Source organism: Polyodon spathula, chromosome 18 (assembly GCF_017654505.1).
Source record: "Polyodon spathula isolate WHYD16114869_AA chromosome 18, ASM1765450v1, whole genome shotgun sequence".
NCBI lineage: Eukaryota > Metazoa > Chordata > Actinopteri > Acipenseriformes > Polyodontidae > Polyodon > Polyodon spathula.
In genome coordinates, this window is record NC_054551.1 from 17372853 (window position 1) to 17389705 (window position 16853).

The 16853-nt window shown below is 40.4% G+C and overlaps 1 protein-coding gene across 1 annotated transcript in view; it reads left to right on the plus strand.

The window, feature by feature from the left end:
- Positions 1-16350, plus strand: part of qsox1 (quiescin Q6 sulfhydryl oxidase 1) — a 52023-nt gene extending 35673 nt beyond the window's left edge. Inside the window, exons 10-12 of the mRNA XM_041278442.1 lie at positions 4444-4591; positions 5556-5732; positions 15125-16350. Of these exons, the coding sequence (XP_041134376.1) occupies positions 4444-4591; positions 5556-5732; positions 15125-15939 (1140 nt within the window). The 3' untranslated portion in view covers positions 15940-16350. The remainder of the gene's footprint in view (positions 1-4443; positions 4592-5555; positions 5733-15124) is intronic.
- Positions 16351-16853: the final 503 nt, after the last annotated feature.

Below are 16853 nucleotides of genomic sequence, written 5' to 3' on the forward strand. Positions count from 1 at the left end.
GATTCTCTGCCCTTGTGAGCATGTTACTACAGTGGAAGGATATGCAGATTTGCGATTTTACCCTCCTGTATGTCATACCTCAGTTGTAGTAATAGAAGCTCAGGAGAAAGTCAGGTGCTTTACATTGTCCTCTTTATAGAATGGTAACAGCAGTAAGAACTGCCCTAACATAAAATTAAGGGTCTTTATGCACAGGTCTGTTTGTCCAACATTAGTCTAGTAACCCCCCACACTTTTTTTTATCCGTGATGGCACCTCTGTCTTCAAGATACACAAAAGGTTCCCTATGACCCCACCACACCTAAACAAATCTCTAACATACTTTAAGGAAATGTTCTTTACAGTGCAGTTAGAAACACATTTTCTAGTACATTTAAGTAACATACTAAGAGTACACCTATAATAAGCAATACTTGGGAGTTATTCAAATATAAAAATAGCTTCTGACGGTTTTTTCCACTCTTTCTATAGAAACTGAATTCAACTCCGATGTACAGGTGTTTTTAGTTTGTTGCATCACAGATACAAAATCATTGCCAACTATTACTGCTGCTTTGTGGAATTATGATTTTCTGGATGTTGCACTGTGAATAGTTTTGTAACTGCTGAACCCCAAATTTATAAAGAACTTGTGTATAACCTGTCAGGTTTCTCTTATTTGTGTTTTTACTGTTTTTCTACCAAAATGCAGGCAATATTTACAGTAGACATAAAATATGTTTTTTTTTCTTTTGTTTATTTCTATGATATATTTATTTTACTTAATAGTACTATACTATACTTATAATTATAAAATGGATTTTTAAAATGCTGCATGCTGATTGGTCCATCAGTGTTCCAAGCCGTTACAATATCCAGCACTAGGAACTAGTGTACTGGTACTTAGGAACAAAGGCAAATAACTGCACCTGTGCTAACCAGTTATCACTGCACCACCAACATCAAAGAAAACACCTGTGAAAATACCTGCTGTCATGTTAGGTACTGAAGACATCAATGTGTCTTGTCATAGCTTCCAGTTTATATTAAATTTGCACTACGAACCTGTTTGCTATTTTAAACAAGATGCTCTTTTGGTATTTTATTTGTAGTCATTTTCTGTAACTTCAGTCAGATCCAGTTGTCTGATATTCAGTTTTATTTTACCCCTTTTAGTTGGGATCCAGTCGACGTTTTGTGAAACCGACTCTTTGTTAATTTTTAACTGTGAATATTTTTATATAAATGTTATATTTATATGAAATTTGGGCGATAACAATTGGCCATCCCTGTTTTCATAGTATTGTATTATCTAGAAAGAAATAAAAGAAAGTGAATTCTTGGTTTTAATATTTATATTTGAAATAGTTTAGACTCTTAGCAACGTGACTCTTACCAAGAACTTAGGGCAAGTCCTTGATGAAAACAAAATACAAAAAATAATCCATTAAGGCTACACTGTTTATTTTGGCACGCAGGTTGAATTTCTGCGTGTTTCCTTCCATCTTTAAATTAACTGCGATGATCAACAATAACCCGCCTCCACTTAGCTCTCTGGCTCACTTCAAGTGAGCTTGACAAAAACACCCTTTACACACTCACACACAGATGGAAAAGATGGGGTGAGGCTGCTTCAGTACTTACTAATAAGTTCTATTCTCGGATTTTCAATATAGACACTGAAACTAAATCTGTGCATGAACATCACTGTTTGCACACCTCATTTTTAACACACATTCTCACAAGTATATATATATTCATATATACTTTTGCAAGGCACTGTGTGTGTATATATCTATCTATCTATCTATCTATCTATCTATATATATATATATATATATATATATATATATATATATATATATATATATATATATATATATAATATATATTAGACACACACACACACACACACACACACACAGTGCCTTGCAAAAGTATTCAGACCCCTGACCAATTCTCTCATATTACTGAATTACAAATGGTACATTGAAATTTCGTTCTGTTTGATATTTTATTTTAAAACACTTAAAAAAAAAAAAAAAAAAACTCAAAATCAATTATTGTAAGGTGACATTGGTTTTATGTTGGGAAATATTTTTAAGAAAAATAAAAAAACTGAAATATCTTGCTTGCATAAGTATTCAACCCCCACAGATTAATATTTGGTAGAGCCACCTTTCCCTGCAATAACAGCTTGAAGTCTTTTGGGGTAAGTGTGTACCAGCTTTGCCCACAGTGTTGGTGTGATTTTGGCCCATTCTTCTTGGCAGATTTGCTCCAGGTTGTTCAGGTTGGTTGGACGACGCTTGCGGACCGCAATTTTCAAATAGTGCCACAGATTCTCAATGGGACTGAGATCAGGACTTTGACTGAGCCACTGTAGGACATTCACCTGTTTGTTCTTGAGTCACTTTGGCCTTATGCTTGGTATCAGTGTCCTGCTGAAAGGTGAATCCCCCCCCCCAGCTTCAGTTTTTTAGCAGACTGAAGCAGATTCTCTTGCGGTATTTTCCTGTATTTTGCTCCATCCATTCTTCCTTCAATTGTAACAAGATGCCCTGTCCTTGCTGATGAGTAGCATTCCCACAGCATGATGCTGCCACCACCATATTTCACTGTAGGGATGGTGTGTCTTGAGGCATGGCCAGTGTTAGGTTTGCGCCACACATAGCGCTTTGAGTTTTGGCCAAAAAGCTCTATCTTGGTCTCATCTGACCACAAAACCTTTTCCCACATCGCAGCTGGGCCACTCTCATGCTTTCTGGCAAACTCCAGACGTGCTTTCCGATGGTACTTTTTGAGTAACGGCTTCTTTCTTACCACCCTCCCATACAGGCCAGTGTTATGCAGAGCTCTTGATATGGTTGACTGGTGCACCATTACTCCACTCCCAGCCACTGAACTCTGTAGCTCCTTCAAAGTGATTGTTGGCTTCTCTGTGGCTTCTCTCACAAGTCTCCTTCTTGTTTGAGCACTGAGTTTTGAGGGACGGCCTTTTCTTGGCAGTGCCTGGGTGGTGTGATGCAGCTTCCACTTCCTGATTATTCATCCAATTGTGCTCACTGGGATATCCAAACACTTGGATGTTATTTTGTACCCTTTCCCTACTCTATGCATTTGTATTACTTTATTTCTAACTTCTGTAGAATGCTCTTTGGTCTTCATTTTCCTTCAGATTCACAGCATTACCAATGGTCCTTCAACAGTGCGGTTTTTATCCAGAAAATGTGACAGCAACTTTAATGGTTTACAGGTGGAGGCCAATGGTAAGGTAATTGTGTCCTCATTAGGGCAATTTCTTTCATTGGTGCAAACTGGGAGCTTCCACAGCACAGAGGTTGAATACTTATGCAAGCAAGATATTTCAGTTTTTTAATTTTCTTAAAAATATTTCCCAACATAAAACCAATGTCACCTTACAATAATTGATTCTGAGTTTCAGTGTTTAAAAATAAATGATTTCCATTACACGAGAGTAGATGTTAAAACTTCATGCTGATTTGAACTCGGCTCTCGCCAAGATAAGCACCAACTAAGACGTAGCTTTACAGTAAACTAATGTGATCCATATGTGTCTCCACCCATTTGCATTTCCTTCCATATAATGATGTAGATATCCTTCTGTCTGGTGTTAATGGCTGAAGTGTAATGCTGGCTCCAGGGATCAGCTTATTTGCCTCCCTAGCGCATCAGCACACACAACGGCTGCAATGCTGGCTCCAGGGATCAACCACAGTGCGGCCTCCCCAGCGCATCAGCATGATAACCGTCTGGATTGAACTAAGTTCAAACAGAACGAAATTTCAATGTACCATTTGTAATTCGGTAATATGAGAGAATTGGTCAGGGGTCTGAATACTTTTGCAAGCCACTGTATGTATGTGTGTGTGTGTGTGTGTGTGTGTGTGTGTGGTGTGTGTGTATGTGTGTGTGTGTGTGTGTGTGTGTGTGTGTGTGTGTGTGTGTGTGTGTGTGTGTGTGTGTGTGTGTGTGTGTGTGTGTGTGTGTGTGTGTGGTGTGTGTGTGTGGTGTGTGTGTGTGTGTGTGTGTGTACAGCATTGCATCAGGGAATCAGTGTCATCTGTCTAGAGAACCACTGGTATCATGTGGAGCATTACATCAGAGAACTAGTGTCATCTATCTAGAGAACCACTGGTTTCCCACAGCATTGCATCAGAGAACCAGTGCCATCTATCTAGAGAACCACTGGTATCATGTGGAGCATTGCATCAGAGAACCAGTGCCATCTATCTAGAGAACCACTGGTATCATGTGGAGCATTGCATCAGAGAACTAGTGTCATCTATCTAGAGAACCATTTCTCCACATTTGACATTGTGAGTGTAAAAACTTGCATGTATGTGGGGGTGCCCTCTGTCTGTCTTTGTGTTGAGCATATCCGAATCTGTGGGTGTATATAAACTGTGTGAAATGTGTGTGCGGCTCTTCCTCCTCTCTCAGACCCAGGATGCTGCTCTCCCCGATGCTGTGAGGTGGGTGTCCTGCCAGGGGAGCCAGCCTCACTTCCGAGGGTACCCCTGCTCACTCTGGACCCTCTTCCACCTGCTCACAGTGCAGGCAGCCCACAGCACACACACACCAGCCCCAGGTAGGAGAGATGAATATCGTCACACACACGGTGACTGTCCGTCTGCTTCCATCTTTATTCTGTGGCATGGATCAGGTTAAACAATAAGTTTACTTCCAGCTGCTCTGTGTTTGAGGGAAATCCTGTTTTTTGAGTTACTGGAAAAGTAATTTGTTTAGGGCAGGCAAAGGGGATTTGTTGAGATTAGTGGAATTTGAGCAGTTAATGAAGGGTGCAGCTTGGCTCCACACGGGGTTAATCTGAGGTTTAGGGGGGCCTCACGTGGCCTGCAGATGGGCCCTGCCAAGGGTGTCCATCTGTCCACTAGGGGCCGGCAGCCAGATTACTTTGGTCAGGGTTATCCTCTGGAAAACAACGACAACAGAACCAAAACATCTGGGTGTGTGATTTGATTTGGATAGTGCTACATTAGAGGTTCTTTCTCCAGGCTGGAGTGTATGACTACCAGAAGAATACCCATATACTGTAATGCAAAGTCCTGGTACTTTAGATATAGTTAAGACAACTATGATCAATACTGTCAGGATGGTCAGTTCAGGGGAACCTGCATTGAGCGGGGCTGCTGATTGTATGCCTCTGGTTCTGAACTCCCTCTTACCCTTTGCCCCCCCCAAAACGGGGGTGGTGGGGCAGGAGTCTCCAGGAGGAGAGAGGAGAGAGTAGGGAGGGGGGAGAAGGGAGAGAGAGGAGAGAGAGGGGTGGGGGAGACGGTGGAAAGGAGAGAAAGAGGAGAAAGGAGGGGGAGAGGGGAGAAGGGAGGGGAGAGGGGATAGGGGGGGGAAGAGAGGACAGAGAGAGGGGTGGGGGGAGATGGGAGGGGGGGAGATGGTGGGTAGGGGAGAGGAGGGATCTCCGACAGGGGCTGTCCCCTACCCCCTCTGGGGAGACCTCTGCCCCTCTCTCTCTCTCTGCTCTCTCCAGTGGGGGGGACCCGTCCACCCTATCCCCTCTCCTCTCCTCACAGATCCCCTGGAGGTGCTGCAGGCTATGCGCGGGTACATACAGCACTTCTTCAGCTGCCGGGAGTGTGCCATGCACTTCGAGGGCATGGCGGCTGAGTCAATGAGCCAAGTGGACAGCCTGCCCAAATCAGTGCTGTGGCTCTGGTCCCATCACAACATCGTCAACATCCGCCTTGCAGGTAAACGCACTGCCTGCACAGTGATTGCAGCTGACAAAATAATCCCAGGAATCTTACTTGTTGTGCACTTCCATTCGTTACATAGATGTCTAGTTTTGAAAGAAACACTTTTATAGTAGCATGGATTTTTATTTTAAAACATAATATCTGGTACAGTCGCCACTGCTTAGAACGGGTACTCTTGTGTTCCTCAATCACCAGTACAGTAATCAAAACAAACACGCGTTGTGACGGTCGGGCGGTTCCTACAGAACAGTGACCTAATCCCAGAAACTGGAAAATAGCCACGCCAGCCCCGTATACACATACACAGAAAAAAAAAAAAACAAATAAACAAAGTAGATATATCCCAGCTTATCGAAAGCATGTGGTGATCAGAACCCCAAATGATAACGCACTTTGCTAATAGTTAGTTCCTAGTTAAACATAGGTCACCATAGCACCTCATTTCTATTAATTTTATTTTATTTCAAATAACAATAATATCAAAACCGGTATGTCACAAAGACGGCTGTAGTGGGTGACGTCAGACCCAGGAACAGAAACCAAAACACGCTTTTGCTGGCGGGTGCAAACTGAGCCGTGGCGCTCAGTTTATTCATTAAATAATAATACAAACAAAAAGAGTTAAACAAAAACAGCACACCAAAACAGGACACGCCACTTATAGCCAAAATAAAAAGGTAACCAAAACTAAACAATACAGTGGACGAACAGAAAAACAAGTACCGTGCTGGTTTTTAGCCAGCACACTGTAGCAATTGCTTATATTTTTAAATATAATTTCTCACCCGTTCTCCACTTCCCGAACACACAACCCCGAGTGATTGAAAACATGCTGTTTTATGCAGCTGTACCAAGACTCGATTGCTAATCAATCATTCAATTGGAGTCTCGGTACAACTGCACGTGAATTAATTATGTGTAATTCCCTGTGCTCACATATTACATTTTACCTGCACATGAAGAACTGTGCAATCCTCGTGCCTAAATACAAATATACATTTTAAAAGCTTGTGCTCGAAACCCATATTTATATCCCGTGTATTTTATATATAACCACCAACATTAACACACTACATACAACATAAAACATTAATAAACATAAAGGGGCGGCACACTCCGCCACACGATATAATTCTTAATATCACCAAACGCAAAAAAGCTAGCTCCACAGAGTTCCTAACTCAACAAAACAAAATATAAATTTACAGTGTCACTTATCTGCAAAGGTTGTGTTAAAGTGCTGCTCCTCTAAAAGGCATAAGCAGCCCTTAGGTCTGACAAAATGTGTATGCGGTTAAAAATATTTACACTAATAAATGTTTTTATTAAAACCTATGAATGTAATAAAGAAGTAAATTACTGCAAACTGTTTCCAGCGAAGAACTCTGTGATCCGCATCTGGACGGTCTTTTTTTTGCAAGTATGGACGGCAAACTTTGTCAGCGTTTTCTAAAAAATCCCAATTCATCTCTATATTCGAATGCTGCTAAATATTATGCCACAGTGTTAAAAGCGCAGCACGCACATACATAGCCATTCAGAAAAAAATTCCTCAGTCATCCAGGCGGTTCTGTTTGCACGGTAAACAACAGGCAGCTATTGAACTCCTATAAAACAACATGGGGTTTTCGATTTGTCAGTGACATTTTTCACGGCATCCATATTACAGCAAAGCAGGACTGAAATTCTTACCTTTTCTTTTTCCAGCAATGCTTGCTTGCTGTTGCAGTCAGCGCTGTTTTTTCAAACTGTAAACCCAACACTGCGTACAGGGATTAAATAGCCAAGGTGCAGTACTGGGGTAGTCATTCAGTAATCAGGTGCAAACAGCTCATTTGTGGATTAGTAAGAGCAATTTACTACAGTATAAGCAGTGCATTTGTTATTTAAATCTATGTGAATGGCACATAACTGAGTTTTCCCAAAATATACAGCGTGCTTAACATGGTATAAACGATGCCTTTGTTATTGAAATCAATGGGAACGACAAACACTATTTGTCCGATATAAACGGGCGCCCGAAATAACCCTAAGTAAATAAGTGGTGGCAACTGTACTAAAAAATCTCTGTCTGCAAACCACGTTTTCAGTTAGTGTTGCACTTGCTTGGTCATTTCACCTGCCCCTGCTTTTTTTCCTGTCATTAACCAACCCGCTGCTTCCACTGTTATGTCCACGGACATAACGTGACCCAGAAGAGACTGCTGGAGAGAAATGGCAAAGGAAGTGCAAGAGTAAGATTTCCTGAGAACAAGGGATGTAAATTTTCTATAACTAAAATAGTACCAGATGTCATGTTTCAAAATTAAAACACATATTTGAGGCCAGATATTTTGTTTGCTACAATTACTTTAATGCTTAAAAAAGAGTGAATTGAAATAATGAATTGTCAATTCCAGTGCACTTGGTGTTCAGTATAATTGTGTCTAGTTACACATGTACAGTACACCCTTGCTATAACACCCTTCATTATAACGAACCTTCGGCTATAACGAACCTGGCCCCTCTACCCCAAGTAAAAAAAGATAATATAAACACACGCTGTCAACATCCCAGTCTGTACGCACAGTATGCCACCTCCGCAGGGAAGTCAACTTTTTTGTCTTAATAAAAAGCACGCGCTGTATAACTACGCTTCCGAAATGAGAATCATTTTATGTTGCACAAAGCTGGAAACTATATTAATCATTTCAAAAAAGGAGTAATGCAGGCATGTTGCTGTTGTGAATATAGGTTGTCAACCATGCGGTAAAGCAACATTGATTAAAAAAAACCAAAAAACAACAACAACAAAAAAAAAAAAAAAAAAAAAAACACTTGAGGATCTGATGCTGGGATGATTTGGAATAAAAGCTCCGTTTGGGATTCTTACATGTTGGATTAAGATTGGTGCATCTTCATGTCAGATTGATTTTGAATAAATGTTCAGCTTCAATTTGGGATTTGCGCTTTCTGTACTGCTTTTTAATTATTTAACGAATGATAAAGCAAAGGCAGAATACTGCGTACATGAGATGAACAGGTACGTGTAATTCTACTTGTATTCACAATCTCATCTCATTGACTTACTCCAACAGTTTATCATTCATTTTGATTGTCCTTTTGCTATAACGAACCTCTAGATATAACGAACAAAAGGCTTGGACCCAAACAGGTTCATTATAACGAGCGTGTACTGTATTAGCATGGGCGTAGTTTGACTTTTACATTTGGGAGGGCTGAAGTGTAAGGCAGCATAGTATATGGTGGGGGCCCAGAGGTATGGGAACCCTGGTTAAGTGTGCAGCAGAGCAAATTTGAGTTATTATGAGCCCGAAAGGGCCTTCCTAAGAACTCCACTCACATAGTTGTTGGCATAGCAGAGTCTTGGATTCAAATTGTATACATAGAACTAATCCATTTACAATTTACTAAAATTACTAACCAGACACTAACTCTATATTTTAATTGATTATTTATTAAGTCAAATAAAACAAAGATAACACAACACAGAGTAACAGCGGCTATTAAAAGTATTCAGGAGTATTTATAGGTGAAAGTGGATTAAAGGTAGTCAGGAATATTCGCAGGTGAAAGTGGAGACAGGGTACCAGAACGAAAACTCAGTTCATTATACACAAGCAATTTTAAGGACCAGTAAATGCAGCTGAACTGATATGAACACTTGTTGTTATATCTATCTTCATAATTGTACCAGATTGTATAGGATTTCCCCAAAGTGTGTGTGTGTCAAGTCACTTTCCAGCTGAGCATGCTAATATGTTTCAAAGAAACATTGTGAAAAATAGACAACCTTGCATGCAAACAGTAGCCTGTAATTGGAGGCTATGGCCAAAAATACAGAATTTCTAAACAAATTTACAAAGGAGATGTGATACCTATTATTGGACTAACTAAACAAAGATTTATCACATTGTGATTGTTTTTTGTTTAAAATAATGTTTAAACTGCTCAAATCAAGAACAAAACTGTCCAAAATGAGTAAATAAGTAGAGTAATTAATAAAATGTTCAAAACTGTGATCACAGTGAATGTGTACCAGTATGCAATATATTAAAACATATTCAGTTACACTAATTGCAGTAACTTCATAATTGGTGCATAAATTACACTAATGGGGATGTGTGATTTTATCAAGAATTAAATGTAAAATTCTATAAACAACATTATTTTGGATTTGCATATGAAGATGAACCCTTATGTCTTAGTTCCAGCTACCTTCCCCAGTTTCAGATCAAAACCAACAAACTGGTATTTTCTCAGCCTCTCTAGTCTAGTGCCTACCTGATAATGAGACGTCTCCCATAATGTTCATATGTACTGTATGTATTTGTTTTTGTTTGAATCTTACCCTCTTCTCCCAGCTCACCCACCTCGCCTAATGGCTGTGAAATCCAACTGTCTTGCTTTCTACAATGAGTACAATTTTCCCAAATTACTTAATGCCCCCCTCCCCGGAGAAAGATGACATTGTCAGGTGTGATCCACCTGAAAGTTTTCCATTTCTAATTTAAAGAATGGCTTGTTCTCGCTCAGCCCTAATCCCTTTAATTCCACTATCCTCTCATCAGACAACAGCTGCTGCTAGCAGGTTGAGCCCCCAGTCTCTGTCAGGCTGAGGATTATATGGATCTTTAGAAGCCTGGAGCTCTGTAGCCACAGTGGTGCTGGACTTGTGGGAAAATTTTCTGCAGAACTGTTTCTCAGGGCAGTGTGTGTTCTGAAGAACCGTTTCTCAGGGCAGTGTGTGTTCTGAAGAACCGTTTCTCATGGCAGTGTGTTTTCTGCAGAACTGTTTCTCAGGCGTCTGTGTTCTGCAGAACCGTTTCTCAGGGTAGTGGGTGTTCTGAAGAATCGTTTATCAGGGGAGTGTGTTCTGAAGAACCATTTCTCGGGAGTGTGTACTCTGAAGAACTGTGAAGAGCTGAAGAACTCTCTGGGCTTGACCTACAGCCACAGACAAAAGTATTGGCACCATGCACGTAATATAAGCTAATAATTAAAAAAAAAAAAATTTAAAAAAAACTTGTTAAAGCGTTTTTGTCAACATTAGCCACTAATTTATATGACAAAAAAAACTAAATACCAATTTTCTGGTATGCTTTGGATTGATCTGAAAAAAAGGTGTAGCCGAGCTTTGTGTATCCAATCTTTCTGAGCTGAATGAAATATACAAGACAGAATGGGCCCAGATTTCACCAACAAGATGTAGCATACTGGTTAAGAATAATCATAAACGAAATTGGACCATTTCAGTAATAGAATTCTAACATCTTACAAGGTAATTGTAATGCAATGCATTTAATTAATTATACAGTTCATGTTTGAGTGACACCTGAAATATTAGCGTAGCCCCTCCTTAATTACCATAAGATGACACCCACTGTCAGAGGTACTTAGGAGTGTGTTGTAAACCCTTGTCAAAATAAAAAAGGACAAGGTGGAGGGATTTTGTTTTCAGGAATAATAGTGCAACAGCGTGCTACCTCCTATTTGTATTGTAAATGTAGCCAATAAGGAATCTCAGCGAAAATAAAAAGCTGTTTATTCTTATTGAAAGTAAGTGACTATTAAGTGAATTCATCCTTTAAACCACAGAAATGGCTTACAGAAATAAAAGGCCTCAATAAAGCACGGAGCCCCAGTTCACAGGAGTGTCTTCAGGGAAACGGAGTGTGTGGGCCTGCTGCTCCCAGTCCTGTGCTCCATCACTGAGACGCTGGTGCTGCAGACAGCCATTGTTCAAGCTGACAATGGATCACTAACACACACTTTTCTAAAATACCAGCCAGGGACTTCTTGGAAATTCCCAGAGAGGCAATGACAGCAGGTGGCACAAGCCTCCCAAACTCACTGTAATCTCCTCCAGATTAGTGTTCTCGTTAGGAGCAAGAACAGCACGTGGCCATGAGCAACATCAGTGCTTCATCCCCCCTCTCCACTCTGCTCCCCCAGGGAGCTGTGCTCAAAGTGGGCCCTGTTAACAAATCTCCTTTCCAGGGCAATGAAGCATGAAAAAGGGCCTGTTTGTCAAGCAGAGAGACTATTAATCCCATTGGCCATGCAAGCTGCAGGCTGGCTGGTGGTCTTAGAGAGCCTTTGATACAATGTTTAGCACAAGGAAGACAAGGGTTGATCGCACGCATGACCTTGTAAACAGGAGTACTAACAAAAGAGAAAGACAGCATGAGCTGGATGTGAAGATAAATAGGCCTCCTTTAAAAGGAGGGGACTTACCTAATAAAATTTAATCATTCACTTACTAATTTGCTCATCAGAGGTGCATACTTCTATTTTGAAGCAAAAACAGATCAGTACAACAGCCCCAGTGTATTCAATGAGCTCTTCCTTCCTGCCACTAAGCTGTTTCCTGCCAGTTTTATATGGTTTTATTACTTCATCTCAGAAAATGTGTCTTTTGCACTTGCTTCAAAATTTGGAGTACCCTTTCCAAATGATCTTTACTTGCAATGCAGCATTGGCACTACAGGGGTTCTGTTCCTGAGGGGCAATGGTAGCACAGCCTGGGCAGCTGCAATGAGTCGAAGCTGGCAGTTTTCTTTATTCAATGGATCCAAACCAACAGTTCATCAGATGTAATTGAATCCTGTATGATATGGACCTGTAGTAATGATTTATTACCCTGGATGATTTATTAAGATAAGAACAGTACAGTGAATGCCTGAAACACCAAGACAGCACTGTCAGTAAATGCATTGCTAATTGTGAAACTGTAGAACTGTAGGAGTTTATTGATTAACAATGTTATTAGATTAAAACTTGTGAGATTAATCCCTCACTATCATCCAGTACACACATTTGACATCCGTTGTACAGTACCTATGATCCCATAGTAAGAGCAGCGGTACCATTCATATTATCAGTTTACTAACAAAGAATAACCACTGGGGTGGGACCTTTTTGACATTTGGCGAGAAATTTTAATCCTGACCTGAACATCCCCTGCTTGCCTGCCATTCAGTCCTGGGCCTCTCTCAAGGACTGTGCCTAACTGTGTTTGTATTGTCAAGTGGATTATGTCCACTGGGAGCAAGACCACCAAACTCATTTCCACTATCCTTATTGAAACTTACAGAAAGAGTACTGCATAAAAAAAGATAAAACTTTACACAGTAATGTTGCTCTTGGTAAAACTAAGTGACTGCCTTGGTTTTATTATTTTATTACTCCTCCCCTAAGTAAAAGGCTCTGAATATGCATGGAGACAGGTTAAGAAGTTAACAAACCTTCAGATAATCCTAACAATACAGAAGCACAATGCACTGCTCATCTCATCTTCCTCCTGACTGTGTTATAATACCCCAGGGTGCTCTGAGAGGGGAGCATCTGCCACTGGCAGGCCTGATGGAGGGTGTTGTTCCCTGGGCAAGGGAGCAGGAGAGGGTGTGGCTTGACTGGGCTGCTAGGCCGGGATGATAAATCTCTTCACTGTGTTGCCCCAGGGTCAGGGAGATAATAAATATGGTTCAGAGGAAATTCATGAGGAAAAAACCCTTCCTCACGCCCCCTTTGAAGGGAGCACTCTTCAGATTGAATATAAACTAGACACCTCCAGAGGCCCCTTGTTTTAATTGAATTTCCATCTTGTTTGTTCCCAAAAGGGCAACCTGCTAATAAATTGCTTGTTGCTGCGTAGCAAACAAAACCTGTAGAATTCCATCATTTATTGTAACACTGTGGGGATTTTTGTCATTTCAGGGTTTATTAAAAAAAAAATCCTTTTTCACAGTTTGTTTTGTTGAAATTTGGGTTTTAGTGGGTCATACACAATCAAATGAACTTCAAAAACTGCAATGTAGCAATTTAAACATTCCAAGGAAGCACGGTCCATTTATTGGTAGAAACCCCAAATACAGTAGAATTTAAATGAATGGTATTCTCATACCTCTCAGGATCCTTGAGTTAGGCAATAATGAGCAAGGGTAAATATTACAATTGTTTAAAGGTGGTGCTCACAATGAGGGATGAAAGATAGGAAAAGGGACCTTAAAATGTGCCTCAGGATTTGATTTAAAACCAATAAGAATGTGGCAATAGACAAGGTCATCTCTGCAAGTATATCCTCTGGTAGCGCCATTAAATTATTTTCCTCAGTAAATATTTCATTTTTGTCCGTCATGTAGGCAAAATTCCCATCTTATCTGGACCACGGAGTCAGTTGAATTGAGGTTTATGACTGACTTGAAGAAACTGTGACTGGCTAATCTGACTAGCTGATTCAACTTAGCTGCAGATTTTCAACTGACTTTTTCAACTTAGATGTGACAATTCAACAATGATAAACAGTGCATATATGAATGTATTATGAATTATTTTAATAGTTTTTAATTGTGTCTACATACTTACTAGCAAGGGGCAAATCACTGATCTAAGGTTTTGGCTACCCCGGTCTCGTGCTGTGATATCTGTTGAATTGCACACAAATGATTGTACCGCACACAAAAACATATTTTCATTGGTATGCAGAAAGAGAGGCTGCTATATATTTAAAGTGAACACCAAAATAACCTGAACTGGATGCAGTTACAGAATAAAACACAAGACCCATAAGGTCTTTCTTTTTAATATGTCAACAGGTATTGTTTGTTATCTAGACATCTTCTGCCCTAAGTCTCAAAAAGCATGTGAATCAGTATAATATGTATGATATGCACATCATCATCCACATGCAATCACATCCCTTCACTAAATGTGACACTATACTGACAATATATTTTATAGATCATAGAACGAAAAAAGTTATGACTTTGCAAAATCTTTTCATTTCAAACTACATCCATACCAACAGTAGTGTCTGCTGCTATACAGTAATTGGACCCATAAACACAGCATGTGACCGGAACATAGTTCTCTGCTCACTTGCATTTCTGTATAACTTTTTTTGGTGCCACAAAAAGTTGTGCTATTTGTCTTAATAGCAGCAGCTCCGGGGTCTATTCTTTGAATGCAAATACATTTTTTATGTTTTTATTGAAATACGAGGCTTGTTTTTTAGCCATGCACAGGTTCCTCAGACTCATCCTTTTCTTTCAATAGTTGGCCCGTCTCTCCCTTAATCATCATTAACATTTTAATTTAAATTTTTTTGAGGTATTATTTTTTTGTCATTTTTACTGTACCCCACAATGCTTGTAACGGAAAGCCGTCCACTGGCTCTGATTGGTTGCAGGAATGAACCCGCAGTAAACAATGTAATGTCAAAGTGCTTTGCATAAGGCTTTATAGAAGAAAATCAACCAGCTTGTGTTACGGGAACAGTAACTGCATTTTCAGTAGCTAAAAAGGCCTGATTTGTCAATGGTTCAGTTAGTAACAAATGTTAATGACCACCTTTAATATCCACACTCTTTTTTTTTTTTTTTTAGGTGATCCAACTGAAGACCCCAAATTCCCTAAAGTTCTGTGGCCTCCCCCTGATCTGTGCCCCCAGTGTCACGATGAGTTGAAAGGGAAGAATTTCTGGAGGATGGATCGCATTCTGGAATTCCTCAAAGCTTATTTCTCCCCGGATCGCATCCTACAAGACTACCTGGAGGGGGAAGAGGTGCTGCTAACAAGGCTGAGAGAGAAGCTAGCCACCAGGAAGGAAGAGGCAGCCAGGGTGGTAGAGCGGAAGGGGAGAGGGGCAGAAGAGGCGGCTGGAGGAGAGGTGGCAGACGTGGGGAGAGGGGAACCAGAGGGAGAAGAGAAGGGTGAAGCAGAGGAGGGAGTGCAAGAAGAGACAGCTAACCATGCACCATGGGAGAACCCTGAGCTCCCGAGGAATCACAAGCCCAGCATCATCAGCGTGAAGCAGAGAGAGATGGAGGAAGACATCGTGGATTTGGATTCTTTCATTGACCAGCGTTATAGAAGCAAAGCCCTCAGTGCTCACAGGAGCTCCATTCAAAAAAGAGAAGACAAACACAGGCCTTTGCAGATCCAGCCAGAGGATTCGGAAGCAGGTGATTATGTTGTGGTTCAAAGCCGCCTGAGGAAGCGTGGTCTGCGGTACGTGGTGGCCAGGGAGGAGCCCCTCCAGAAGCAGCACTGGCTCTCCATTCTCAGTGTGGGCTTCTCCAGGTTGGACATCAGCTTGTGTGTCCTGCTCTACTTCCTGTCATCCATGTGCCTTCTGGGAATGTACCTCTTCTTGAAAATGAGGCTGTGCATGCCCAGAGGGAAGCTCGCCCTACCATGAAAGCCACCCCTTTGATTGTCATTGAGGGTCAAGTCAACTGCAAATGAGAAACAGGTCCAATGGGCACAATTGACACCAAAATATTTTGTTGATATCCATGCTAAATAATACTTGATTAATATTAAAATTATAATTAGTGCTTCTGTTTTTCATGTTTTAGTAACTGTATTTTTCGGTGCAAATTTGTAGCTATTTTCGAGTTTTATGCAAATCGATTTTTTTCGGGGCTTTCGTTTTTGATATACTGTATGAAATTAGTGTTTTCGGTTACTTTCCAAAATGCTTGAGCATTTTTTTTTTCTGTCAAAGTATGTATAGTCATAACTTGACAGTTCTTGCACACTTAAATTGTACCTTCTTTCCTTTGCTGTCTTCCATAACGAAATCCCTATGGTCATGGGCACATTCTTCTGCGGTTTTTGTGTGTAGGCATATTTGTACATTTTGCCACAATTCTGTTTTAAATCCTCCGTATCTTAACTGTAATACAGGTTTAAATCCCGCTAACAAGCCCCCATTTCCTGATTGTAATCTCGCTTTAAATCTCGCAAGCGGAGTCTCCAACAGAAATGTAGGAATGTGCTGTCAATCAGTAGTTGGGGTGGGTTTAAAGTATTCAGAACAAATCAATGATATATACAAGTCAGGAAGGCGGGACATTGCCCAGCAGCACTGGGAAATGTGTTTATTATTATTTTTGTAGTAGGTTTTACTTTTTAATGGGAAAAAGGTAATGTCAACATGAATTGATTAACCATGTCCACAGTTTTTCCAGTGTTTTCCTCTGTTTATTTCTATCCCCCCGTTTAATTTCTTTCCTGATACAGACGGAGGTGTTTTATCTGGTTTTATCGGTTAAAACCGAAAATCAGAAGCCCTAATTATTACCAAAATTAAGACTGCAATTAATTAAA